The sequence below is a fragment of the Dipodomys merriami genome, unplaced genomic scaffold (genome assembly GCF_024711535.1).
Source record: "Dipodomys merriami isolate MVZ:Mamm:240054 unplaced genomic scaffold, mDipMer1.0.p SCAF_156, whole genome shotgun sequence".
Taxonomy (NCBI): domain Eukaryota; kingdom Metazoa; phylum Chordata; class Mammalia; order Rodentia; family Heteromyidae; genus Dipodomys; species Dipodomys merriami.
The window spans coordinates 2085414-2107782 of NW_027202893.1; the positions used below are offsets into that span (position 1 = coordinate 2085414).

The 22369-nt window shown below is 46.8% G+C and overlaps 2 protein-coding genes across 3 annotated transcripts; one reads left to right on the forward strand and one right to left on the reverse strand.

The window, feature by feature from the left end:
• Positions 1-83: 83 nt before the first annotated feature.
• LOC138827494 (CDC42 small effector protein 1) lies at positions 84-11137 on the reverse strand. The gene is made up of 5 exons (XM_070023053.1): positions 11009-11137; positions 6111-6413; positions 5015-5125; positions 4047-4134; positions 84-2259 (listed from the first exon to the last, which is right to left on the reverse strand). Exons 2-4 carry the CDS (start codon positions 6162-6164, stop codon positions 4060-4062), a joined length of 240 nt encoding a protein of 79 aa, XP_069879154.1. The 5' UTR covers positions 6165-6413; positions 11009-11137; the 3' UTR covers positions 84-2259; positions 4047-4059.
• An 877-nt stretch (positions 11138-12014) lies between these two features.
• On the forward strand, positions 12015-20863 carry LOC138827495 (protein AF1q). 2 transcript variants are annotated; one of them, XM_070023056.1, is made up of 2 exons: positions 12015-12211; positions 19614-20863. In XM_070023056.1, the coding sequence occupies exon 2, from the start codon at positions 19616-19618 to the stop codon at positions 19886-19888; it is 273 nt and encodes a 90-aa protein (XP_069879157.1). In that variant the 5' UTR covers positions 12015-12211; positions 19614-19615; the 3' UTR covers positions 19889-20863. The 2 variants fall into 2 exon arrangements, with proteins under 2 accessions (XP_069879157.1, XP_069879156.1); XM_070023055.1 differs by having other exon boundaries at positions 12021-12211; positions 19610-20863.
• Positions 20864-22369: the final 1506 nt, after the last annotated feature.

A 22369-nucleotide genomic window follows, 5' to 3' on the forward strand; every position in this document is an offset into this window, starting at 1 on the left:
TGAGTAGGATTACAGGCATGAGCCACCAGCACCCAGCTTCACATCAATTCTTTGAATCCAACACAACACTTGTAGTAATTACTCTGCAATTATTTTGCTTACATTTTTTTATTTGAAAAATGTATTTAAAAGTCTTAACAATTTTTCAATATAAATTATGACTCTCAAACCCGTTCCTATCACTTTATTGTTAAAGTGATGCTAGCATACATGTAAGAGAAGGTAGCTCAAGGCAAGAGAGCACCAAAGAGAAGACTGTGTCCAAAGAACAGGTATTAGGATGAGGCTGGAGGTCTGGAGTCCCCAACCTTTCTACCCTATCCTGTTACCCCTTTAGATCTCTAGTCTAGTGCACTCCTTTAGGGCGGCAAGGTAGGCTGCTTTTAGAGCACCTAGATTGATGAAACAGAATAAATTGGTAACAGAGTAAATTGATGACCGGTCTTAGACCCTAAAAACTGCAGGAAGTACATTGGAACTGGAAACATGGTAGAACCTCAGCCACTGTAGGTGGGGACAGACTGGACAGACGGTGGAATCAGCAGAATGACTATCAGTTCCTACAATCCTGACCCCACTACCATAAAACAGGCTTCCTATACCAGAGCTAATGATGCCAGATTTCTTGTCTTAGAGCAGGCAGGAACTCTTCAGTCTTATTCTGCCTAATTACCCTTAAGAAAGGGCCAGAACAAACAAACAAAAAAACACCTGAGAAAACTGAAAATGCCTAAAGACCCTGCTCTCCTACATTGCTCTCCCTTCTATCTAAAGCACTGTCTAGCCAGGTGAGAGTGGGACATGGTCTTCAGACAAAACTCCCTGAGTCTTATTTGTGTCTGGTTCTAGGACTAGGGCACAGAAATAGAACTTGGGGAAGACAACTAAGGTATGTCTGCCGCTTTTACCTCCCCTTCCTCCAACACCAACACACCCTAGTCATGTCTCCACACTGCCCCTCTTCCACTGAGCAAGAAAAGCATAGCGCATGTCCACCAGAGAAACTTGAACTCCTGCAAGCACAAGCAACACATTGAATAAAGATTATGAGCAGCTCTTTTGAGCACATTCTATTAGGGGGCCTGGGTCATCCATGGGTCAAGCTGAACATGAATGAAATCACTTAAGAGAAACATCTTTGGAGCTGTGGCTCTCAACTGTAAGTGATTTTTATCTTAGGAGGCATCTGACAATTTCTGGGGATATTTTTGGTTGTCTTAACTGAGATGGGCCAGGGATGCCACTAAATAGCTTGTAAGATACAGCTCTTCATTACAAGAATGTCTGTAATGTTCTAGCACCTCCCCGTGCTTGCATGCTATGAAGATCTTATGGCCATTACTCTCTGATAACTGTTTCCCACCTACTCATCTCACTGTCCCTAAGGATGAAGTCCACTTCAAGACCTAGTTTTTCTGCAATCTGTGGCTTTCTATCCACCCTCTCTTCCTCCTCTCATCTGGGCCAGCAGGGAGGTTGGCAGAGGATATGCTAGGTCTCTCCAAGACTTAAATGGAATGTCATCTGGTTAAGAGCCACCTCATACCTCTTATTTAACGAAGTTCCTAATAGGGAGGAGGTTAAGGACAGAGGTAGTAGCGGGATAGGGCTAATTGAAAAAACTCAAATTAAAACTTTTTTTTTTTAAAGGGAACATTGTTGGGATGCTAGTAATGCTATAGAAATACAGGGTTAGAGGACCAACTCTCCCTGATACTGGGAGAGTGAAACTGAGGAGCTTAAGATCTGAAATCTGAAGAGAAAGAGTGGATTAGGCAGTGGTCCCCCTTCCAGCCCCCTGATATCTGCTTTAGCTCATTCCAGAAGGAAAAGAGGTATACAGGGAAGTAGGAGGCGTCTCAGCAAAGCTAACTTCTGCTTTGTAATCTCACCTACCTGCCCCATTTAAGGAATTCCAGATAAGAAGTTTAAAATAGTTGGTACCCAGACCATCATTCAGGAGAGGGGAATTCATTCCAGGTTTCCACAGAACTCCTAGCTCAGATCTCGGGTACCCAGGGCTTCCATTGAGCTCCTCTGGCCAATGGGTAATCACTTGGTCAGTCCTGCCGCCTTGACCCCATCACCAGGAGGGGCAATAGCCAGAGGAAGTAGAGGGAGTCCAGCCCCCACGCCTTTTGAGGCACTGTTAGGCAGGAAGGAAAGAGGGGCCCTTGGGTCACTGGTTCTAGAAGGATCTGGTAGGGGCAGCATTTCTTCTGGGCTGGACACAGAGTGGGAGCTTCAAGACACCAAAACCTAAATTGAAAAAAAAAAATCAGATTTGCCTCTAAGAAAAATCAAGACAGTTATGTAATGGTCTTGTAATCCCTCTGTACATCACCTTTATAACAATAAAAAAAAAAAAAAGCCGGGTGCTGGTGGCTTATACGGATAACTCAGGAAGCTGAGATCTGAGGATCACAGTTCAAAGCCAGCCAGGGCAGGAAAGTCCCTGCGACTCTTATCTCTAAAAAACCACTCAGAAAACTGGAAGTGGTGCAGTGGCTTAAGTGGTAAAGTGCTAGCCTTGAGCTGAAGAGCTGAGGGACAGCACCCAGGCCCAGAGTTCAAGACCCACCACTGACATAAATAAATACATACATACATACATAAATAAATAAATAAAGCCAGGCTCATACCTATAATCTTAGCTTCTCAGAAGTTGAGATCAGAGGATCCCAGTTCAAAGCCAGCCTGGGCAGGAAAATCCATGAGACTCTTATCTCCAATTAATCACAGAAAAAGAAGTAGTACTAGCCTTGAGCAAAATGGAGCTCAGGGACAGCACCTAGGTCCAGAATTCAAGTCCTAGGACTGGCATAAAAAATATATGCATATATACATTACTTATGTATTTATGTATGTATTTATTCATTTAGTGGGTCATGGGGCTTGAGCTCTGGGCCTCGGCACTGTCCCTCAGCTCTTCAGCTCAATGCTAGCACTCTACCACTTGAGCCACAGCGCCACTTGCCACTTCGGAGATAAGAGTCTCACAGACTTTCCTTCCTATGCTGGCTTTGAACCATAATTCCTTCCTGTGCTGGCTTTGAACCATAATCCTTACATCTCAGCCTCCTAAGTAGGATTATAGGCATGAGCCACTGGCCGCCCGGCTGGAACACACACACATACACACGCGCACACACACACACACACACATGCACGCACACACACACATATTCAAGGCAGGGAGAATGTACGGGTAGTATGAATTTTAAACTATTTGTACAATATGCTCTTTCTCAATTCCTTTTCTTTCTTTGTTTGGTCATGGAGCTTGAACTCAAGGTCTGGGCACTGTCCCTAAGCTTTTTTGCTCAAGGCTAGTGCTCTACCACTTTGAGCCACAGCTCTACTTCTGCTTTTCTGGTGGTTAATTGGAAGTTAGAGTCTCATAGAGGGTTGGGAAGGTGGCTCAGTGGTAGAGCGCTTGCCTTGCATGCATGAGGCCCTGGTTTCTATTCCTCAGCACCACATAAGCAGGAAAAAAAAGCTGGAAGTGGCGCTGTGGCTCAAGTGGTAGAGTGCTAGCCTTGAGCTGAAGAGCTGAGGGACAGCACCCAGGCCCAGAGTTCAGGCTCCATGACCGAAGAGTCTCATGGACTTTTCTGTCCAGGATGGCTTTGAACCTCAATCCTCAGATCTCAGCCTGCTGAGTAGCTAGGATTATAGTACAGGCATGAGCCACTAGCGCCTGGCCTTGAGCTATTTTTGCTCATGGCTAGTGCTCTACCTCTTGAGCCACAGCTTCACTTCCGTTTATGTATGTGTATATGATTAACTGGAGATAAGAGAATAACATACTTTCTTGCCAGGCCTAGTTTCAAATTGTGATGTTCAGATGAGCAACTGGTGCTTGGCTCAATTTCTGTCTATATAATTATTCCCTCTGCCTTTCTGGATGGATCCATTCTGGAATCTTCTCATTCTTGCACCCCTACTTTCTATTCTTGTATTAGAAGACCACAGTTCTGTAACAGAGCAGCAGGGTACTGTGCAAATGGATGTTAGGTGTTAGGTGGGTTTCTCTAATAACTCACCATTCCTATGGAGCTACAAGCCCCTAGAATTGCTCCACGGCCTGTCTCGATTTCCTTTGGATCTCATCTGCTCCTGAACTGCGCCTGTCTGTTGAAAAGCACACATGAGAACCCTTCCAAGTCTTCACATCCAACAGTAAGAGTCTACCCCGTGCCATCCAGGGAAGAGGTTTACCCATCTCCTTGACAATAATACTCATCTGAAAAGTTCAAAACCAACCACCCTCCTTGCTAGGAAAGTCCAGGTCTTCCCTTCATATTGCATTCAAGGTGAAGTAAAATGAGCCACTTACTAATAAGATCTCACAGAAAAATCCTCCCATGTGCGTTTTGTCATCAGTGTAAATTCATTACTATTTTTTTCTTGTTTTGGTCAGTCATGGGGCTTCACTCGGGGCCTGGGCGCTGTCCCTCAGCTCCTTTTGCTTGAGGAGACCACTCTACCACTAGAGCCACAGCACCACTTCCAGCTTTTTCTGCTTATGTGGTGCTGAACAATCAGGGCTTCATGCATGCTAGGCAAGCACTCTACCAGTAAGCTACATTCCCAGTCCCATCATCACCATTTCAAGGCCCATCTCCCCACCTGTGAGAGCAGAAATGCATTCGATACTTTTTAGAACAGAGGCCCTCAGTTTTTTTCATGTCCCAAAACTGATAAGTTGTTAACAACTTAACACAGTAACAATATGATTTAATTGTGGCACTGATTTCACAATTCTTAGAAAAGATGGTTCTTTTAGGAAACACATTCCAACTATTAAAAAATATATTTGTTTTTCTCCAGTCCAACAAAGAACAGTATGTTAATGGTAAATATGAGGGAATGTAGGCCCAGAGATCTGAAATGCCAAGTCAGGTTTACACAACTAATGACCAACATTAGAATCTAAGATTCTTGCTTCCCTATTATGTTATGCCTCTTGCTTGATCTTCCTAAAAGGGTCCCAGTCACATTTCCTCATTACCATGGCAAGTCCATCTCCAGCCCCCATCTCCCCAGAGCCGATGTGAGTCAGGTGGACAAAATTCATTGGTTCCCCAATCATGGTGCGGTCAATCCGTCTTCTCTTCTTCTTCTGCTTGGAGAAGATAAGAAGCAATCAGGTATGTAGCCCCATCTCTAGTTACAGTGGAGAAAAGGGAAAGAGCCTTAAAAAAATCACTTAAGGAAGAGCTATGGGGCAGGTGGGAAGAGGGGATGTGGTACTGTAATAGGGAGGTTACTAAATAAGAAAGATTAGAACAACATAAAGAAGACCAGAGGACCAGAGTTACAGGGGCAGTACTTGGAGAGTGAAGTAATGCTACACAAACAAAGGACATGGAAGCTGGATGCCAGTGGCTCAGGCCTGTAACACTAGCTACTCAGAAGGCTGAGATCTGAGGATCATAGTTTAAAGCCAGCCCAGGCAGAAAAGTCTGTGAGACTCTTAACCTCCAATTAATGACCAGAAAACCGGAAGTGGCGCTGTGGCTCAAGTGGTAGAGTGTTCACCATGTTCACCATGAGCTGAAGAGCTGAGGGATAGTGCCGAGGCCCAGAGACCAAGCCCCACAACCACCGCCACCAACAACAAAAAGACATGACATGCCAGCCTAGACAGGAAAATCCATGAAAGTCATCTCCAATTAACCACTTCAAAAATCCAGAAGTGGAGCTGTGGTTCAAAGTGGTAAAACGCTAGCCTTGAGCAAAAAAAGCTTAAGGACAGTGCCCAGGCCCTGAGTTCAAGGCCCACAGCTGACCAAAAAAGAAAAGACATGGCAAAGTCATTTATGGCTGATGAGGGAACAATGTGGGGGAACTGGCAGGTCTTACCTACAATCCTAGATACCTCTGAGTGGACAGGAACAGGAGATGATAGCTAAATTTATACTCTTCATCACACAGTTTCCTTTATTACATGTGAGCAAACACCTGCCTGGCCACAGAAACTGCCTCCCTGGGGGGGGAGGGGGGGCGGAAGAGTAGTGTGCTTATCAGAAGACAGATCCTAGATGGTCTATCTACTTCATGGTAACTTATTTCTGGGCCTGTTGGAGTAAGGCGGGGAGACTCACCGGCTGGGGTTTCTCTACCACACAGCAGCCCAACTTATGCCAAAATTCACTCATATTCCCTGATGGTTCCAGCTTCACTCCTCTGCCAGAGGCCCCAGAGGGCACTTGCTCTGGTGCCTTGGCCACCCACTCCTTGTTTTCGTCCCGTTAAGGGCACCCTGGGTTCACTTGGCTGGATGGGTGTGGAGAGGGTGAACTCCTCAGGCTAAGCAATGAAGGTCAGGGTCTCAGAATCCAGAAGACAAACAGGGCCGGGGAAGGGTGGCAGGCAGGAGCAAGGCTGTCTTCCTCAGATTTAGAATCCTGGATTAGCAGAAATAAAGGAGGAAAAAAAGGTAATGAAAAACATAGCCCCCCCCCCCAACAATCCCCCAGAAACTGTCTGATGTCCCTACCTTCCCAAATATCACTTAAAGGACATACTCCACCCCAACAGCAATCTTTTCCAATTGTAGGAACCTAGCCGGGGGTTGGAAGCTCACACCTGTAATCATTGCTATTCTGGAGACTGAGATCTGAGAATCACTGTTCAAAGCCAGCCTATGCATAAAAATACTAAAGACTCTATCACCAATTAACCGATAAAAAGCTGGTCTGAAGGCATGGATCAAGTTGTAGAACAGCAGCCAAGCCCCAAGTTCATCAAAGCCCTGAGTTCAAACCTGAACCCTGAGTTAAAAAAAAAAAAAAAAAAGGGCCGGGCACAAGTGGCTCACGCCTGTAATCCAAGCTACTCAGGAGGCTGAGATCTGAGGATCACGGTTCAAAGCCAGCCTGGGCAAGAAAGCCCATGAGACTCTTATCTCCAATAAACCAAAAGTGGCGCTGTGGCTCAAGCGGTAAAGCACTCACCTTGAACTGAAGAGATTGAGCTGAAGAGTGCAAGGACAGCACCCAAGCCCGGAGTTCAAGCCCCATGACCGACCAAAAAAGAAAAAAAAAAGGGTTGGGAAGGTGGCTCAGTGGTAGAGCGCTTGCCTTGCATGCATGAGGCCCTGGGTTCGATTCCTCAGCACCACATAAGCAAAAAGAAAAAAGCCAGAAGTGACGCTGTGGCTCAAGTGGTAGAGCACTAGCTTTGAGCTAAAGAGCTGAGGGACAGCGCCCAGGCCCAGAGTTCAGGCTCCACGACCGGACCCCTCCCCCCCCCCAAAAAAAGGGAGAGAGCAGGGCACCAGTGGCTCATACTACTCAGGAAGTTGAGATCTGAGGATTATGGTTCAAAGCCAGCCCAGGCAGGAAAGGCCAGGAGACTCATCTCCAATAAACCACTCAGAAAACTGGAAGTGGCGCTGTGGCTCAAGTGGTAGAGCACTTGCCTTGAGCAGAGAAACAGCGCCCAGGCCCAGAGTTCAAGCCCCACCACCAACCAAAAACAAAAACCAAACACCTCACCGTTTGACTCTCCAAGAAAGCAATGGACCCCAAAGGGTTAAGGAGCAGTATGTTGGCACCAAGAAAGGAAAGAGGCTACAGGGTCTCCTCTCCTTTGAGGGTGGACCAAAAGAGTGTGGCAGAAATGAGAGAAGTTTCGTGCTACAAGCTTCAGCTCTTGTCCATAGGTTTAGGGCAGAAGGGGAGGGACATTTCCTCTGAAGAGGAAATAGTGGTTTTTTGTTCTCACAAACAAGACCTCCACCCTTTTCCTCCCATTTTACTTACCTTGCCTTGAACACCTAGATTTTAAGAATAAGATTCACTTCAGCCACTTAGTAAGCTGGTTCTAAAGAAAAACTTTTTTTTTTTTTTTTGAATGATGGTATTAGAGTTTGAACTCCAGGCCTGGGCACTGTCCCTTAGCTATTTTGCCCAAGGATGGTGCTCTACTACTGGAGCCACTTGCCTTTTACTGATTAATTGGAGATGAGTCTTGTGACCTTCATGAGCTTTCCCTGCCTGGGCTGGCTTTGAACTTGAATCCTTTTTTCTCAGCCTCCTGAGTAGATAGGATTATAGGCATGAGACACCACCAGTGATTGCCCTAAGACCTTCTATAATGAGGAATTTCTTCCCTCTCTCAGTTTACTGTGCTTTTTTGTGTGTGGGGGTGTGTGTGTGTCAATTTTGGGGCTTTAACTCAGGGCCTGGGTGCTGTCCCTGAGCTCTTTTGCGCAAGGCTAGCACTCTACCACTTGAGCCAAAGCACTACTTGTTTTTCAGTGGTTAACTGGAGAGAAGAATCTCACGGGGACTTTTCTGCCCAGGCTTGCTTCGAAAGGTGATCCTCAGATCTCAGCCTTCAGCCTGGCTAGATTACAGGTGTGAGCCACCAGCACCCAACTCACTGCCCTTTCTTCTCATTTCCCTCAACTGAGATCACACGGCTCCCAGAATTCATTTAGCAGTTCCTTTAATACTTGACCTTGAGATCCTTCCTGAAAGCTGTTTACTCTCTGTCCTGCACTCCTGTGCATGTACCTGTTTGTACAGCATGGCCGTATCGTACCTGTTTGTACAGCATGGCCGTATCTCCATGTCTTGTGTATCTGTGCACAAGTACAGGTGCTGAGTATCTCTCTGTCCCATGAGGAATCATTTCCAGCTCCCCCACCCTTCTCACCTGTTCTACCTTGCAGCTCTGCCTTGCCTCACACCCTATAGGGCCCAGGCCTCCCTCCTTCCCTCCTCCCCTCATGCTGTGACCTGTTCTCTCCTCCCTCCTCACCACTCCTACAAGCAGGCTTCACCAGTCAACCAGACACAGGAACTTTCCAGTAGGGCTAGTGTTCAAGGAAGAACTTTCTGTCCTCCCTCCCCCACCCCCTGCACTGGTCCTGAACTTAGGGCCTGGGTGCTGTCCCTGAGCTTTGCTCAAGGCTAGCACTCTACCACTTAAGCCACAGTTCCACTTTCAGCTTTTAAGGTAGTTAAATGAAATGCAATCCTCAGATCTCAGCTTCCACAGTAGCTAGGATTATAGGCGTGAGCCACCAGTGTCCTTTTGACTACTGCCAGTCAAGGGTAGGGCCCATTTGGGCTTCCCTATACTCACTGCATTTCCCTATCCTGCGCTATAAGCAGCCAAAAAGATTCCAAAAGAAACGGTTTATGGATATTTCGAATCACATCCACTCACCAGGCCTGGAACCTTAGTGCACAGGTCTAGAACAACATAAAAACCTTTTTTTTTTTTTTTTTTTTAGTGGACTCAAGCTGAGATCACACAGACACTGAAATGCAGCTTCTAGGGGAGGAAAGAACCCTAGAGTCTGGGCTTTCTCCCACTTCCCTTCCCACCCCTGGAAGGGAGGAGTAATCAGGGCGGAAGTCAGAACCCAGCTGTCCAGAGTGGGGAATGGTGCTCATTGGAGAAGTCAGTCAGTCACAGGGTTTGTGGTGGTGGGTGCAGGTGGTAAGGATTGGGGGGAAGTGAAGAAAACAATGAAGAATCAGAGGAAACCCCCAACACCATGAGACAGCCCTTACTGAGACTGTAGTCTCCCCAACATTCCCCACTGTGCTCCAAGCTGAGTGGATCGAGGTGGAGGGTGCTGGCAGTGGGGAGGAGGAAGGAGAGGGAAAAGGGGCAGTGAGGGAACAAGGCCTGGTCTGTTTCTTTTCCAGGGATCTGACCAGAGCTGGGTGGAGGGAAAGTATGTGTGGGACTTGGCATGAAATGACCAATGACGTTGGGAACTGACCAGGAAATGCCATTCCCTAGGACATTAGGGTCTCTGAAACTTGGGGGTGGGGTGTGAAAAAGACAAGACAGGGTCAAAGTGGCAGCAGTTGGTGTGTGTGTGTGGGGGGGGAATGGATGGAATCCAAGCCAGAAAGGAAATAGGAGTGTGTGGCTGTCATTCTCTTTTAAAGCAGCTAGAGAAGAGGAGGTTGGAGAAAAATGAAGTCCTCAACTGGTCAACAGAGGAGGAGGTGTCCACCGGTTTCAACCCCACAGTGAATGAATGGGAAGGGGCTGGGAAAACAGGAGCTGTCAAGGATTAAGGCAGTGGAAGGCCACAACCTGACAGTCGAGAAGTTCTGACAAGTGGGCCCCTCCGTTCCGAGCAAAAGTGAAATAAGGAACTGAGGAGGGCAGCCTCCAGATCTCCAAGGTCATGGCCTTAAGAATCTCAAAGCTGTTGGGGGGCAAGCAGGAGAAGCGGGGGGGGGGGGGGGGGACAGGAAGGATGTACAGAGGTAGTTCCTAGGTCCTGTGGTAGTCCCAAACCGGTTCTCCCGGTCTGCTCCCTCCCGCCCCAAGGCTTCCAACCCGCTGCCTGACAAGCCTTCACAAGAAGCAGCTGGAGAGACGGAGAATGGAGACTGGAGTGGGCAAATCTGGCTATCAGCCCAGGGATGCAGCTGGTCGAGGGGGACCCTCCCCCCCCAGGCACGCAGGACTGTTGAAGGGCCTTGAAGAGGGGGTGTCGACCCTATATTTCAACCAAGTGACAAGTTGCCCAGCACCAACCCTGCCCTTCTCCCCCGAAGGTCTAGAAAAGGCTACGAGGAAACCGCTGGAGACACTCAGCTTCCCCTCCCCCAATCTATCCCATCACCTAGTCGCCCGTCCTGCCCCCCCCCCCCCCGGACCTCGGGGTCGCTTTGGGGCTCTGTCCCTGCTCTTCGCGGCCGCCTCGGTCTGACCGAGCCCTTCCCAGACCCAGCTACACGCCGTGTCGCCGAGCACAGGCCACCATCGAGGTTAGGGGCACTGGGCGAAGTCCCGGGTCCGTCCTTCCCCCGCCCTGCACCCCAATCACCTCTTCCCCTCCACTCTCCGCGGTCTCGGCCTGCGCACCGAGGACCGGTCCCCCCGGGAGCGCAGCCCCGGCCCCCCGCCCCGGCTCCGCGGTGGCCCCGTACGCCCTCCCCCCCCCCGCCCCGCATCCGGTGCGTCTCCGCCGGGCGCGGCAGGCGGGGCGCACGGCGGGGGGGGCGCTCCCCGGGCTCACCTGCTCTTCCCCGGGCATCGAGGTGTCCAGCCGCGGCTGCGGGCGGGGGGCAGTACCCGAACCCGGGATGGGTTCGTGGGCAGCCTCCACGGCGCGGCGCGGCGCGGTGCGGAGCGGAGCCGAGCCGAGGGCGGGCCGGCAGAGGTGGGGCTGGCCGAGGGCGGAAACGCCGGCGACGCGATTACGAAACCCGTCCGGTGGCGGCCGAGCACACTGCGCCCCCCAGGACTGCCCGGGCACTGCACCGCCGAGGGACGCGGGACCCGGTCCCCGCAGCCCCCGGAGGGGAGCGGGGGCAACTCCGGAAAGGCCTGGACCCGGGCTTGGGCTCCCTGGAGTCCCGCGCCAAGCCGTGCGGGGCGAAACCCTGTGCAGCCCCGAAATCAAGTCCTTCCCCCCGGCCCCCAGCAGAATCCAGAGATCTGCCGAAGCCCCCCACCCCAGCCCCCCAGTCTTTTGTGCGGTGCCCCAAATGGAATGAGACTGGGTTTACTGACCCATTGCAAGGGTGGAGAAGGGGGGGCGGGGGGTGACAAGGGAGGAGGGATGAGGGGGGGCGATTTTTTTTAAATCTGAGAACCATCTGGTAACCTAAAATGTTAGGAAGAACGGGACATTCCTGCAGTCCATTGTGGTCGAGTGGAGGTTTTTAATCCACAGATGTAAATCAGGACAATTAACTGCTCATTCATTGCACACACACACACACACACACACACACACACACACACACACACACCACCCCGCCACACACACACACACACACACACACACACACACACACACACCACCACCACCACCACCACCACCACCACCACCACCACCACCACCACCACCACCACCACCACCACCACCACCCGGTCAGCAGGAGGGATGCTGGAGAGGCCCAGGAAGAATGGGGTAGACCAATAAGCCGGTGGAGATGCTTTCAGCGCCCCTCCCTCCCCAAAGTGTTCTGGAACCTATCATTTGAATTAGCCGAGTCAGGCTGGGAGCGGGCGGGGAGTCCTCCCGCCCTTCTTAGGAGGGGCTGCATTGCAGGGGGAGACGGAGCTGCAGACTCTGTCACTGAAGGGAGGAGCGAGGAGACAAAGCCGGCAAAGCCCCTACCAGCTTCCTCCTTCTCCAGCCCAGCGCCCGACCCCGGAGCCTCTGAGGCATCCCCTCCATCTTTGGAACTCGCTAGTAATTCATTGATAACAGGTAAATAAATTGAGGAAGGGGGATCTGACTGAAGACCCCCCCAGATAAGATTGGGGTGGGGGAAGTGTTCAAGAAGAGAGAAGGGGGCGCTGTGAACAATAGTATTCACCGATTTAGATCTCTTGACTAAGATCTCTATCCATGCCTTGTTATCATGTACCTAGGCATTAATTTCTAGCAATTTTCAGGTGATTACATCCCGACACTTACCTCCTTATTTCAAGTATCCATTTTCCTATAATTTTTTGTCCTGTGTATTTTCTTCACTCCAGTTATATCTTCTTTCTCAAGCTATAATTTTTTTTTTCTGCCAGTTGCTTGTGGAATCTCTACTCCTATAATCTCTCTAACCTCTACCTCCCTATATCTCCCCCGCTACCTCACCCAACAGTGTTCTATTTGTCTCTGAGAGAATTTGGGTGGGTGGGGTATGGGTTAGAGTAATCCTGACCTTTATTTTTAATAGATCCTTCCCATTGCAAATTTTCCCAGGCAGTTTGAGGTAGGAAAAGTGGGGACCTGTGTGTCAGAGAAAAGTCTCATCTTGTATTGAAATCAGTATAGCCAGAGGGTTTGCAGCTATGAAAAAAACTGGGGGAAGGTTGTGGCTAATAGCAAAATCCAAGCTCAGAAGAGGCACGTGAGATCCGAGAGCTTCCATTCCTCTCCACCCTCGCTCCTATGGTGGCAGCATGACACAGCAAGGCTGTGTGGACTAGGCCTTGAAGGCCCACCAAGGATCTGGACAAAGGGTATTTGAGCATGTCTATATGGTTCAGAGAAAGTATGTCCTTTTAATATGTATATATGTATTAATAGCTCTTAAGAATAGACTGTTTAGAAATTACCTTTGTCTAAAATACCCCACTAAATTGAAGGATATTGGGAAGATTCATTGGGCATATATACCATGGAACAAGACACTGTCAAAACTAATAGAAAGATGAGATCATGCATGGTGGAGAATATTGGGAAAGGGAAGCGAGCAGAAAAGGTTGCTTTTACAAAACTGGAGGACTTAGGGATTAATGTTTTCATTACTACTGTCTTTTTTAATAAATAACCTTTGGTATTTAAGCTTCAGTTTTCTGTGTTGTCTTACATTATATTCTTTTTGTTTGTTTTGTCGGTCATGGGGCTTGAACTCTGGGCTTGGGCGCTGCCCCTCAGCTCTTCAGCTCAAAGCAAGTGCTCTACCACTTGAGCCACAGCGTCACTTCCTTACATTATATTCTTAATTTTAATGCACATATGCTTGGACATCTACCATGTATTCATTCCATGTCTTTGGGTCCATGACATAGCTAGAGATTTTAGTCTTTTTGCATTATGTTTCACAGAATTTCCTTTAGCCTTATTTAGTTTTATTTTTTATTCTTTTGAGATAGGGGCCCCTTATATAGCCATCCTGTCATTATCCTCCTTCCTCAGGATTACCAGTGTGTGCCAGTTCACCTAGCTGTAAGCTTTTTTTTTTTTTTGGGGTCAGGTCATGGGGCCTGAACTCTGGGCCTGGGCGCTGTCCCTCAGCACTTCAGCTCAAGGCTAGCACTCTTCCAGTTGAGCCACAGCGCCACTTCCGGCTTTTTTTCTTTTTGCTTATGTGGTGCTGGAGAATCGAACCTGGGGCCTCAAGCATGCAAGGCAAGCACTTTACCACTGAGCCACCTTCCCAGCCCCCCCCTTTTTTTTTATATTAAACTGCAAGATAGCTCTACCAGGGCTGGGAACGTGGCTTAGCAGTAAGGTGCTTGCCTAGTGGACATGAAGCCCTGGATTCGATTCCTCAGTACCACATAAACGGAAAAAGCCAGAAGTGGCACTGTGGCTCAAGGGTAGAGTGCTAGCCTTGACCAAAAGAAAGCTCAGAGACAGTAAGTACCCAGACCCAGAATTCAAGCCCCAGAACTGGCAAAAAAAACAAAAACAAAAACCTCTCCCAAATACTCAGACTGTTCAGACAATTTTTATATATACTATAATTTTAAGAAAAGGAGTTTGTTCAAAAGGTCTTTTCACTTTTCTCAAATTCTAGCTTAGTCTATACTGCCCTTCACATTTTCCCTACACAGGGATAATCATAAGTTTTGAGAATACAGATATAGGGTTATATAAAGCTGTATGCAATTGTATATAATACAAGCAGGACTATATTAAGACTTAAGAGCCCGGCTGGGCGCCAGTGGTTCACCCCTGTAATCCTAGCTACTCAGGCGGTTGAGATCTGAGGATCACGGTTCAAAGCCAGCCCAGGCAGCAAAGTCCTTGAGACTTATCGCCAATAAACAACCAGAAAACTGGAAGTGGTGCTGTGTCTCAAGTGATAGACCCCTTGCCTTGAGCTGAAGAGCTGAGGGACAGTTCCAGGCCCAGAGTTCAAACCCCACGACCAACAACAACAACAAAAAAAATATATGAGCTGGGTGCCGGTGGCTCACACCTGTAATCCTAGCTACTTAGGAAGCTGAGATCTGAGGATTGCAGTTCAAAGCCAGCCCGGGCAGGAAAGACTTTTTTTTTCTTTTTTCTTTTTCTTTTTTGTCGATCGTGTGGTGCGGCTTTAACTCTGGGCTTGAACTCTGGGTAGGCTAGTGCTTTACCACTGGAGTCACAGTGCCACGTCAGGCTTTTTCTGCTTATGTGGTGCTGAGGAATCAAACCCAGGGCCTCATGTATGCGAGGTAAGCACTCTACCACTGAGCCACCTTCCCAGCCTGAGCTACCTTCCCAACCCCAGAAAGACTCATCTCCAATTAACCAACCACCAGAAAACTGGAACTGGTGCTGTGGTTCAAGTGGTAGAGCACTGGCTTGAGCTGAAGAGCTGAGGGACAGCGCCCAGGCCCAGAGTTCAAGCCCCACAAACAACAACAACAACAACAAAAGCCAGATAACTAGGGGAAAAAACAAATATAGTAAACAATCCCAATAGAATCCATTGTTTATTCCTAAAGCCTACTTTTTAGGATCTCTGTACTCCCAGTTCAAAATTGGCATTGGTTGATTAATAGGTATAACCTTTTCTTTTTCTTTTTGCTCACTTTCTATGCTCATGTCTCTGCAAATTACTGTGGAGATGATCAGAGATGAGTGTCATAGGATGATCTCACCTTTCCAACCTACTCCCCCATCCTGAATCACTTTCCTTTTAAGAGCTTGTCTGCTGAGTAATGATCAGTTCCCAGGGTTTATTTTGGAGTTTGAAACTATGTGTGTGTGTGTGTGTGTTTTTTTTTTTTTAGACAAGGCTATGTAAACCAGCCTGGCCTGGAATTTGCTATGTAGCCCAACCTGGCTTTAAACATGCTCTTCTTACTTCAGCCTCCCTCCTGATTGCTGGGATTACAGGCTGTGTCACCATACCTAACTCAGCAATTCAGAATGTGGTTTTTGTTTTGTGTTTGTGCTGGTACTTGGGCTTGAACTCAGGGCCTGTCCCTTAACTCTCTCACTCAAGGCTAGTGTTATGCTAGTTTAGTCACAGCTCCAATTCCAGCTTTTTGGTGATTAACTGGAAATAAGCATCTTAAGGACTTTACTGCCTGGTATAGCTATAAACCCTAATCCTCAAATCTTAGCCCTTTTGAGCAGCTAGGATTATAGTCTTGAACCACTAGCACCTGGTTTGTTTTGTTCTTTGGGAAAGGGTCTTGCTATGGAACATTGGCTGGGCTGGAACTCGACATGTAGCCCTTATTAGCCTTCTCCCTTTGCTTCCCAATTACTGGAATTATAGGCATGTATTACCTCACAGGCAACTAGGATTCTGGTGACACATCCTTTAATCCTACTTGGAAGGCTGAGGCAGGAGAATCACAAACTCAAGGCTGGCTTGCCTAACTTTTTAGGTGTAGATCCTATAAATAAATAAGTCAATCTAGTCTACCCACCCAGCACTCCTAAAATCTCCACACTCTCGCAGATCATTGTGTTGTGTTCTAAATTAAAGGATTTCTTTTCCCACTTATAAACAGACATTTCATATTATATGGAAGCATTTTGGAACCTACTTAAGGCCTCTATTTAGACGTCTTGGGCTTGGTGAGAGCCCATGGAGTGTGCTGGAGAAAAAGCTTTTTCAAACTTAGGGTTCTATTTTTGGAGGCAGCGGAATGTTCTTTCTGCTCCTTTAGGAACATTTCAACTAAAGCTTCTTACCCCTTTCCTTGGCTAGTAAGCAACAGGGTGGAAGCTCCAGGGAGCTATAGTAGTCATAGAACATCGGGCAGGGCACAGATAGGATGAACAGAAAAGGTGATAGAAGGCCGGGCGCTGGTGGCTCACGCCTGTAATCCTAGCTACTCAGGAGGCTGAGATCTGAGGATCATGGTTCAAAGCCAGCCCGGGCAGGAGAGACCGTGAGACTCCTATCTCCAATAAACCACCAGAAAACCGGAAGTGGCACTGTAGCTCAAGTGGTAGAGCACTCGCCTTGAGCTGAAGAGCTGAGGGATAGCGCCCAGGCCCAGAGTTCAAGCCCCACGGCCGACCAAAAAAAAAAAAGAAAAGGTGATAGAACTACGTAACATTAAAATATGGAAAAATAAAACCAGGTGCCAGTGGCTTATGCCTAGCAACTCAGGAGGCTGAGATCTGAGGATCACAGTTCAAAGACAGCCTGGGCAGGAAAATCCTTGACTCTTATCTCCAATTAATCATAGAAAAAGCTGGAATAGGTATTGTAGCTCAAAATGGGAGAGTGCTAGTCTTGAGGAAAAGTTGCTCAGGGCAGGGTGATGGTGGCTTACTCCTATAATCCTAACTACTTAGGAGGCTGAGATCTGAGAATCTAGGTTCAAAGCCAGCCCATGCAGGAGAGACTGTGAAACTCTCCAATAAACCACCAAAAAGACCCCAGAAGTAGCACTGTGGCTCAAGTGGTAGAGTGCTACCCTTGAGCTGAAGAGCTGAGAGACAGAGCCCAGGTCCAGAGTTCAAGCTCCCAAACCAACAACAACAACAATAACAAAAAGGAAAAATATATAATTTTGTTACAATATTTTCTTCCAACCTAAACTTTACTTCCTTAAATAATATTTCCAGTTAATTTGCTAGGGATACTCTAGCACTAGGATAAAAGAACCTATTGTAACATAGAAAATTTTTTCTTGCACTGGATTTTGGTCTGAAAGAAAGCAGTTTATAGGCTGGGAATGTGACTTAGTGGTAGAGTGCTTACCTAGTATGCATGAAGCCCTGGGGTTCCATTCCTCAGTACCACATAAACAGAAAAAGCCAGAAGTGGAGCTGTGGCTAAAGTGCTAGCCTTGAGCAAAAAGAAGCTCAGGAGCAGTGACCAGGTTCTGAGTTTTGCCATGACTGGCAAAAAGAAAAAAAAAAAAAAGAAAAGAAAAGAAAAAAAAAAGAAGAAAGTAGTTTACAGAGAAACCAAGACTTTGCTGTGTAGTAAGTAATAGGTGAGAGTTGGCAAAGTATTTATGGTCTTAAATAGTGAAGGAAAATTAATCAGCAGCCTTGAATGTCTTTTTCTGCCAAGTCTAGCACCTGTAGTACTCAGAAAATAGACTGGGAAAGTTTACCCTCAGGGAAACTTTTAATCTATTCAAGGAGATAAGACCATCCTATAAACACATAACCATTATCTGTAATCATAAATGAAGTCAGGTAAAACTCTCCAGAGGAGGGAGATGCAGGGGGGAGTAGCGTAGACAGAGCTGAGTAAGTTAATGGAAGCTGTTCTGGAAGAGATGAGTTAATAGTAGGGTTTAGAAGAAGGAAAATACAAAGCAGAATGTTATAGAAGCCTTGTGTAGTGCTAGAGCAAGGCCCTTGGTTTGAACATTGTGCCACCTGAAAAAAATTATTTGTAGCTGAGTGCTGGTAGCTCATGCCTGTAATCCTAACTACTCAGGAGGCTGAGATCTGAGGATCCCAGTTTAAGCCAGCCTGGGCAGGAAAGTCCTGAAACTCTTATCTCCAATAAACTACTCAGAAGCTGGAAATGGTGCTGTGGCTCAAGTGGTAGAGTGCTAGCCTTGAATACAAAGAGGCTCAGGGACAGCACACAAGCCAAGTTCAAGCCCCAGGACCTACAAAAAACCAAAAACCAAAAAGTTACTTGTAAATACCAAGAGTTAGAGATTTCTCTAAGGACCTGAATAGAGCCTTAAAAAATTGGGAAGTAGGGCTGGGAAGATGGCTCAGTGGTAGAGCGCTTGCCTTGCGTGCATGAGGCCCTGGGTTCAATTCCTCAGCACCACATAAGCAAAAAGAAAAAAGCTGGAAGTAGTGCTGTGGCTCAAGTGGTAGAGCGCTAGCCTTGAGCTGAAGAGCTGAGAGACAGTGCCCAGGCCCAGAGTTCAGGCCCCACAACTGGACCCCACCCCCCCAAAAAAATTGGGAAGTATTTTAAGGTAGAAGAGTGGAGGAGTTGAACAAGACAATGAGCATAAGTACAATTAGTAGACGCTGTACTATTGCTAGGAAGAGAGGAAACAGATTTTAGAACTTAAAAATCAGATCCAAGATAAACAATCCAGTAGTCAGTAAATAAATCATACCAATATAGGAAAAGTTAGGAAATGATAGAAAATAATAGAAGAAAAGTTCCTGTTTGAGGATCTTGGATTACTTATAGAGATAAGTAGGGAGTGTGGAAACTCTTTTTTTGTTTTTTTGGGTCCAGTCGTGGGGCCTGAACTCTGGGCCAGGGTGCTGTCCCTCAGCTCTTCAGCTCAAGGCTAGCGCTCTACCACTTGAGCCACAGCACCACTTCTGGCTTTTTTTTTTCTTTTTTCTTATGTGATGCTGAGGAATCAAACCCAGGGCCTCATGCATGCAAGGTAAGCGCTCTACCACTGAGCCACCTTCCCAGCCCCTGGAAACTTTTTTTTTTTTTTTTTTTGTCGGTCGTGGGGCTTGAACTCTGGGCCTGGGCACTGTCCCTCAGCTCTTCAGCTCAAGGCGAGTGCTCTACCACTTGAGCTACAGCGCAACTTCCGGTTTTCTGGTGGTTTATTGGAGATAGGAGTCTCACGGTCTCTCCTGCCCGGGCTGGCTTTGAACCGTGATCCTCAGATTTCAGCCTCCTGAGTAGCTAGGATTACAGGCGTGAGCCACCAGCGCCTGGCCCTGGAAACTTTTTATATATGTGCCAGTCTTGGGACTTGAACTCAGGGCCTAGGTACTGTCTCTTAGCAAGCACTCTATCACTTTGAATCACAGCTCCATTTCTGACTTTTTGGTGTTTAATTGAAGATTAGAGGCTCATGGACTTTCCTGTCCAGGCTGGCTTCAAATCATAATCCTCAGATCTCAGCCTTCTGAATAGCTAAGATCACAGGTGTGAGCCACCAGTGCCCAGCTGGGGATGCGGAATTTGAGTATGGAAAGACCAGGGAGTTTTATCAATAAGAATAACAAGCGGTTTCTTCCTAGGAAGCTATGAGGGATCCTGTGAGCAGCCAATACAGCTCCTTTCTTTTCTGGAGGATGCCCATCCCAGAACTGGATCTGTCAGAGTTGGAGGACCTGGGTCTCTCCGATACATCTACCTACAAGATCAAAGACAGCGGCCCTGGCAAAGTAACCGGACAAGCAACTGCAGCAGATCAGGAGAAAAGCCCTGAAGGTGATAGTCTCCTTGAATACAGCACCTTCAACTTCTGGAGAGCTCCCATTGCCAGCATCCACTCCTTTGATTTGGACTTGCTCTAAGGCTAAGACCTCTCCCATGATCTTACCTTTATTGTCTTCCCTTTGAAGTCCTTTCCCATTTCAATCTTGTTCTCTTTTCTCTATTGTGTTGGTGGTGCTGATGAATTTGCCAGTTGAATTGTATCTCTATATTTATTTATTTATTTATTTATTTATTTATTTATTTATTCATTTATTGAATGATCTGTATACTCAAATTCTCTCAAAGGCCTTCACAATGTATAGGGTTCAACCAATGGCGTAGTTGATAACAGGGATTCCTCACACTCCAAACTCCAGGATTATTAATCCTAGAAAAACAGAGTTTATGGAGAAGGTGGGGACTAAAGAGTAGTATAGTAGAGAAAAATGGAGGGTTATTTCATTCCATTTTAGTCAGCGTCAAAGATTACTCACATCTTCCTAATTCCTGCTCTAGGCCAATAAATATTTCCTCAAGGGTGAAAATGTGGAAGTTTCCAGATATTTGCTACAAAACAAGTAGGATTTCTAAAATATTAAGGTAATAAGACTTTTGCTTTTTTGAGTCTGCTCCTTCATACAATACATTTTATTCCAAAAAAAAAATTTGAGGAGAGTTTAATAAAAATGGAGGAAATAATACATCATGGAAAATGAAACTAGGGGAAAATACTGAAACATTTCAGAAATACTGAAGTACTTTCTCGAGAGAACTTAGCTTACTTACTTTACAACTTTGCCCTTATCTCTGTGCTGAAATCTAGAACTGAGGAAAAATATTTTAATTGTTAAAAAGTTACCCTTCCATTAGAACAATTTGTAAAGTTTTGACTCAGTCATGTAACAGAGGGTTTGGTCTTTAATATGTCTCCCCACCTCTCCCTGAATTTTCAATATATAATACTGATCAATGGGTCTCAGGCCCTATACCTTGTTTCCCCTCCCCTTCCAAAATATTGCTGCTGATTTGTGCTGCCATTTACTCATTTATTTAATAAAGACATTAAATCCCAAGGCTGGATTCTTGTTGTCTCTTTCTTCCCACAGGGAAACAGTACACACCCAGAAATTGCTCCTAACTACACACACACACATAGCATATACATTTATCTTTCTAATATTCTGCTTTGAGGAAGAACAATTTGAATAGCATTTATACATTATATGGTGCATTTCAAGTTGAACAGGTAGGTAACAAAAAGTGAGTTCAATTTAAGATTAACATAGTTAAAGTAGAAAGTTCTGCTTGCTTATAGTACCAACAGGTTTGAAGTAGTAATTTTCTTTCTTTCTTTCTTTCTTTTTTGGTCCATCCTTGGGGCCTGAACGCTGTCCCTCAGCTCTTCAGCTCAAGGCTAGCGCTCTACCATGTGAGCCACAGTGCCACTTTCAGCTTTTTCTGCTAATGTGGTGCTGAGGAATCAAACCCAGGGCCTCATGCATGCAAGGCAAGCATTCTACCACTGAGCCACATTCTCAGCCCCTCAAGTAGTAATTTTCTTAGGTGCCTAAGAAACTTATTTGATCAAATGTTATGTGCTTCTTTCTTTCTTTCTTTCTTTCATCAGTTGTGGGGCTTGAACTCTAGGCCTGGGCACTGTCCCTCAGCTCTTCAGCTAAAGGCTAGTGCTCTACCACTTGAACCACAGTGCCACTTCTAGTTTTCTGGATTTATTGAAAATAAATTTATTGGGGGCTGGGAAAGTAGCTCAGTGGTAGAGTGCATGCCTTGCAAGCATGAGGCCCTGGGTTCGATTCCTGAGCACCACATAAACAGAAAAAGCCGGAAGTGGCGCTGTGGCTCCAGTGGTAGAGTGCTAGCCTTGAGCTGAAGAGCTGAGGGACAGCACCCAGACCCAGAGTTCAGGCCCCATGACCGGCAAAAAAAAAAAAAAAGAAAAGAAATTTATTGGAAATTAGAGCTTCACAGAGTTTCCTGCCTGGGCTGGCTTTGAATTGCAATCCTCACACCTCAGCCTCCTGAGTAGCTAGCATTACAGGCATACACCACCGGGCCCTGGCTATGTGCATATTTCTCACCTCATTCCAAAAGACTATTTGGAATTTACAAATAGTTTTTTTCAGGGCTGGGAAGGTGGCTCAGTGGTAGAGTGCTTGCCTAGCATGCATGAAACCCTGGGTTCGATTCCTCAGCAACATATAAACAGAAAAAGTTGGAAGTGACACTGTGGCTCAAGTGCTAGAGCTCTAACCTTGAGCTGATGAGCTGAAGGACAGCACCCAGGCCCAGAATTCAATCCCATGACTGCCAAAAAAAAAAAAAAAAAAAAAAGCAAATGAAAAATATAGTTTTCCGGGGCTGGGAAGGTGGCTCAGTGGTAGAGTGCTTGCCTTGCATGCATGAGGCCCTGGGTTCGATTCCTCAGCACCACATAAGCAAAAAGAAAAAAAGCCGGAAGTGGCGCTGTGGCTCAAGTGGTAGAGCGCTAGCCTTGAGCTGAAGAGCTGAGGGACAGCGCCCAGGCCCAGAGTTCAGGCCCCACAACGGGACCAAAAAAA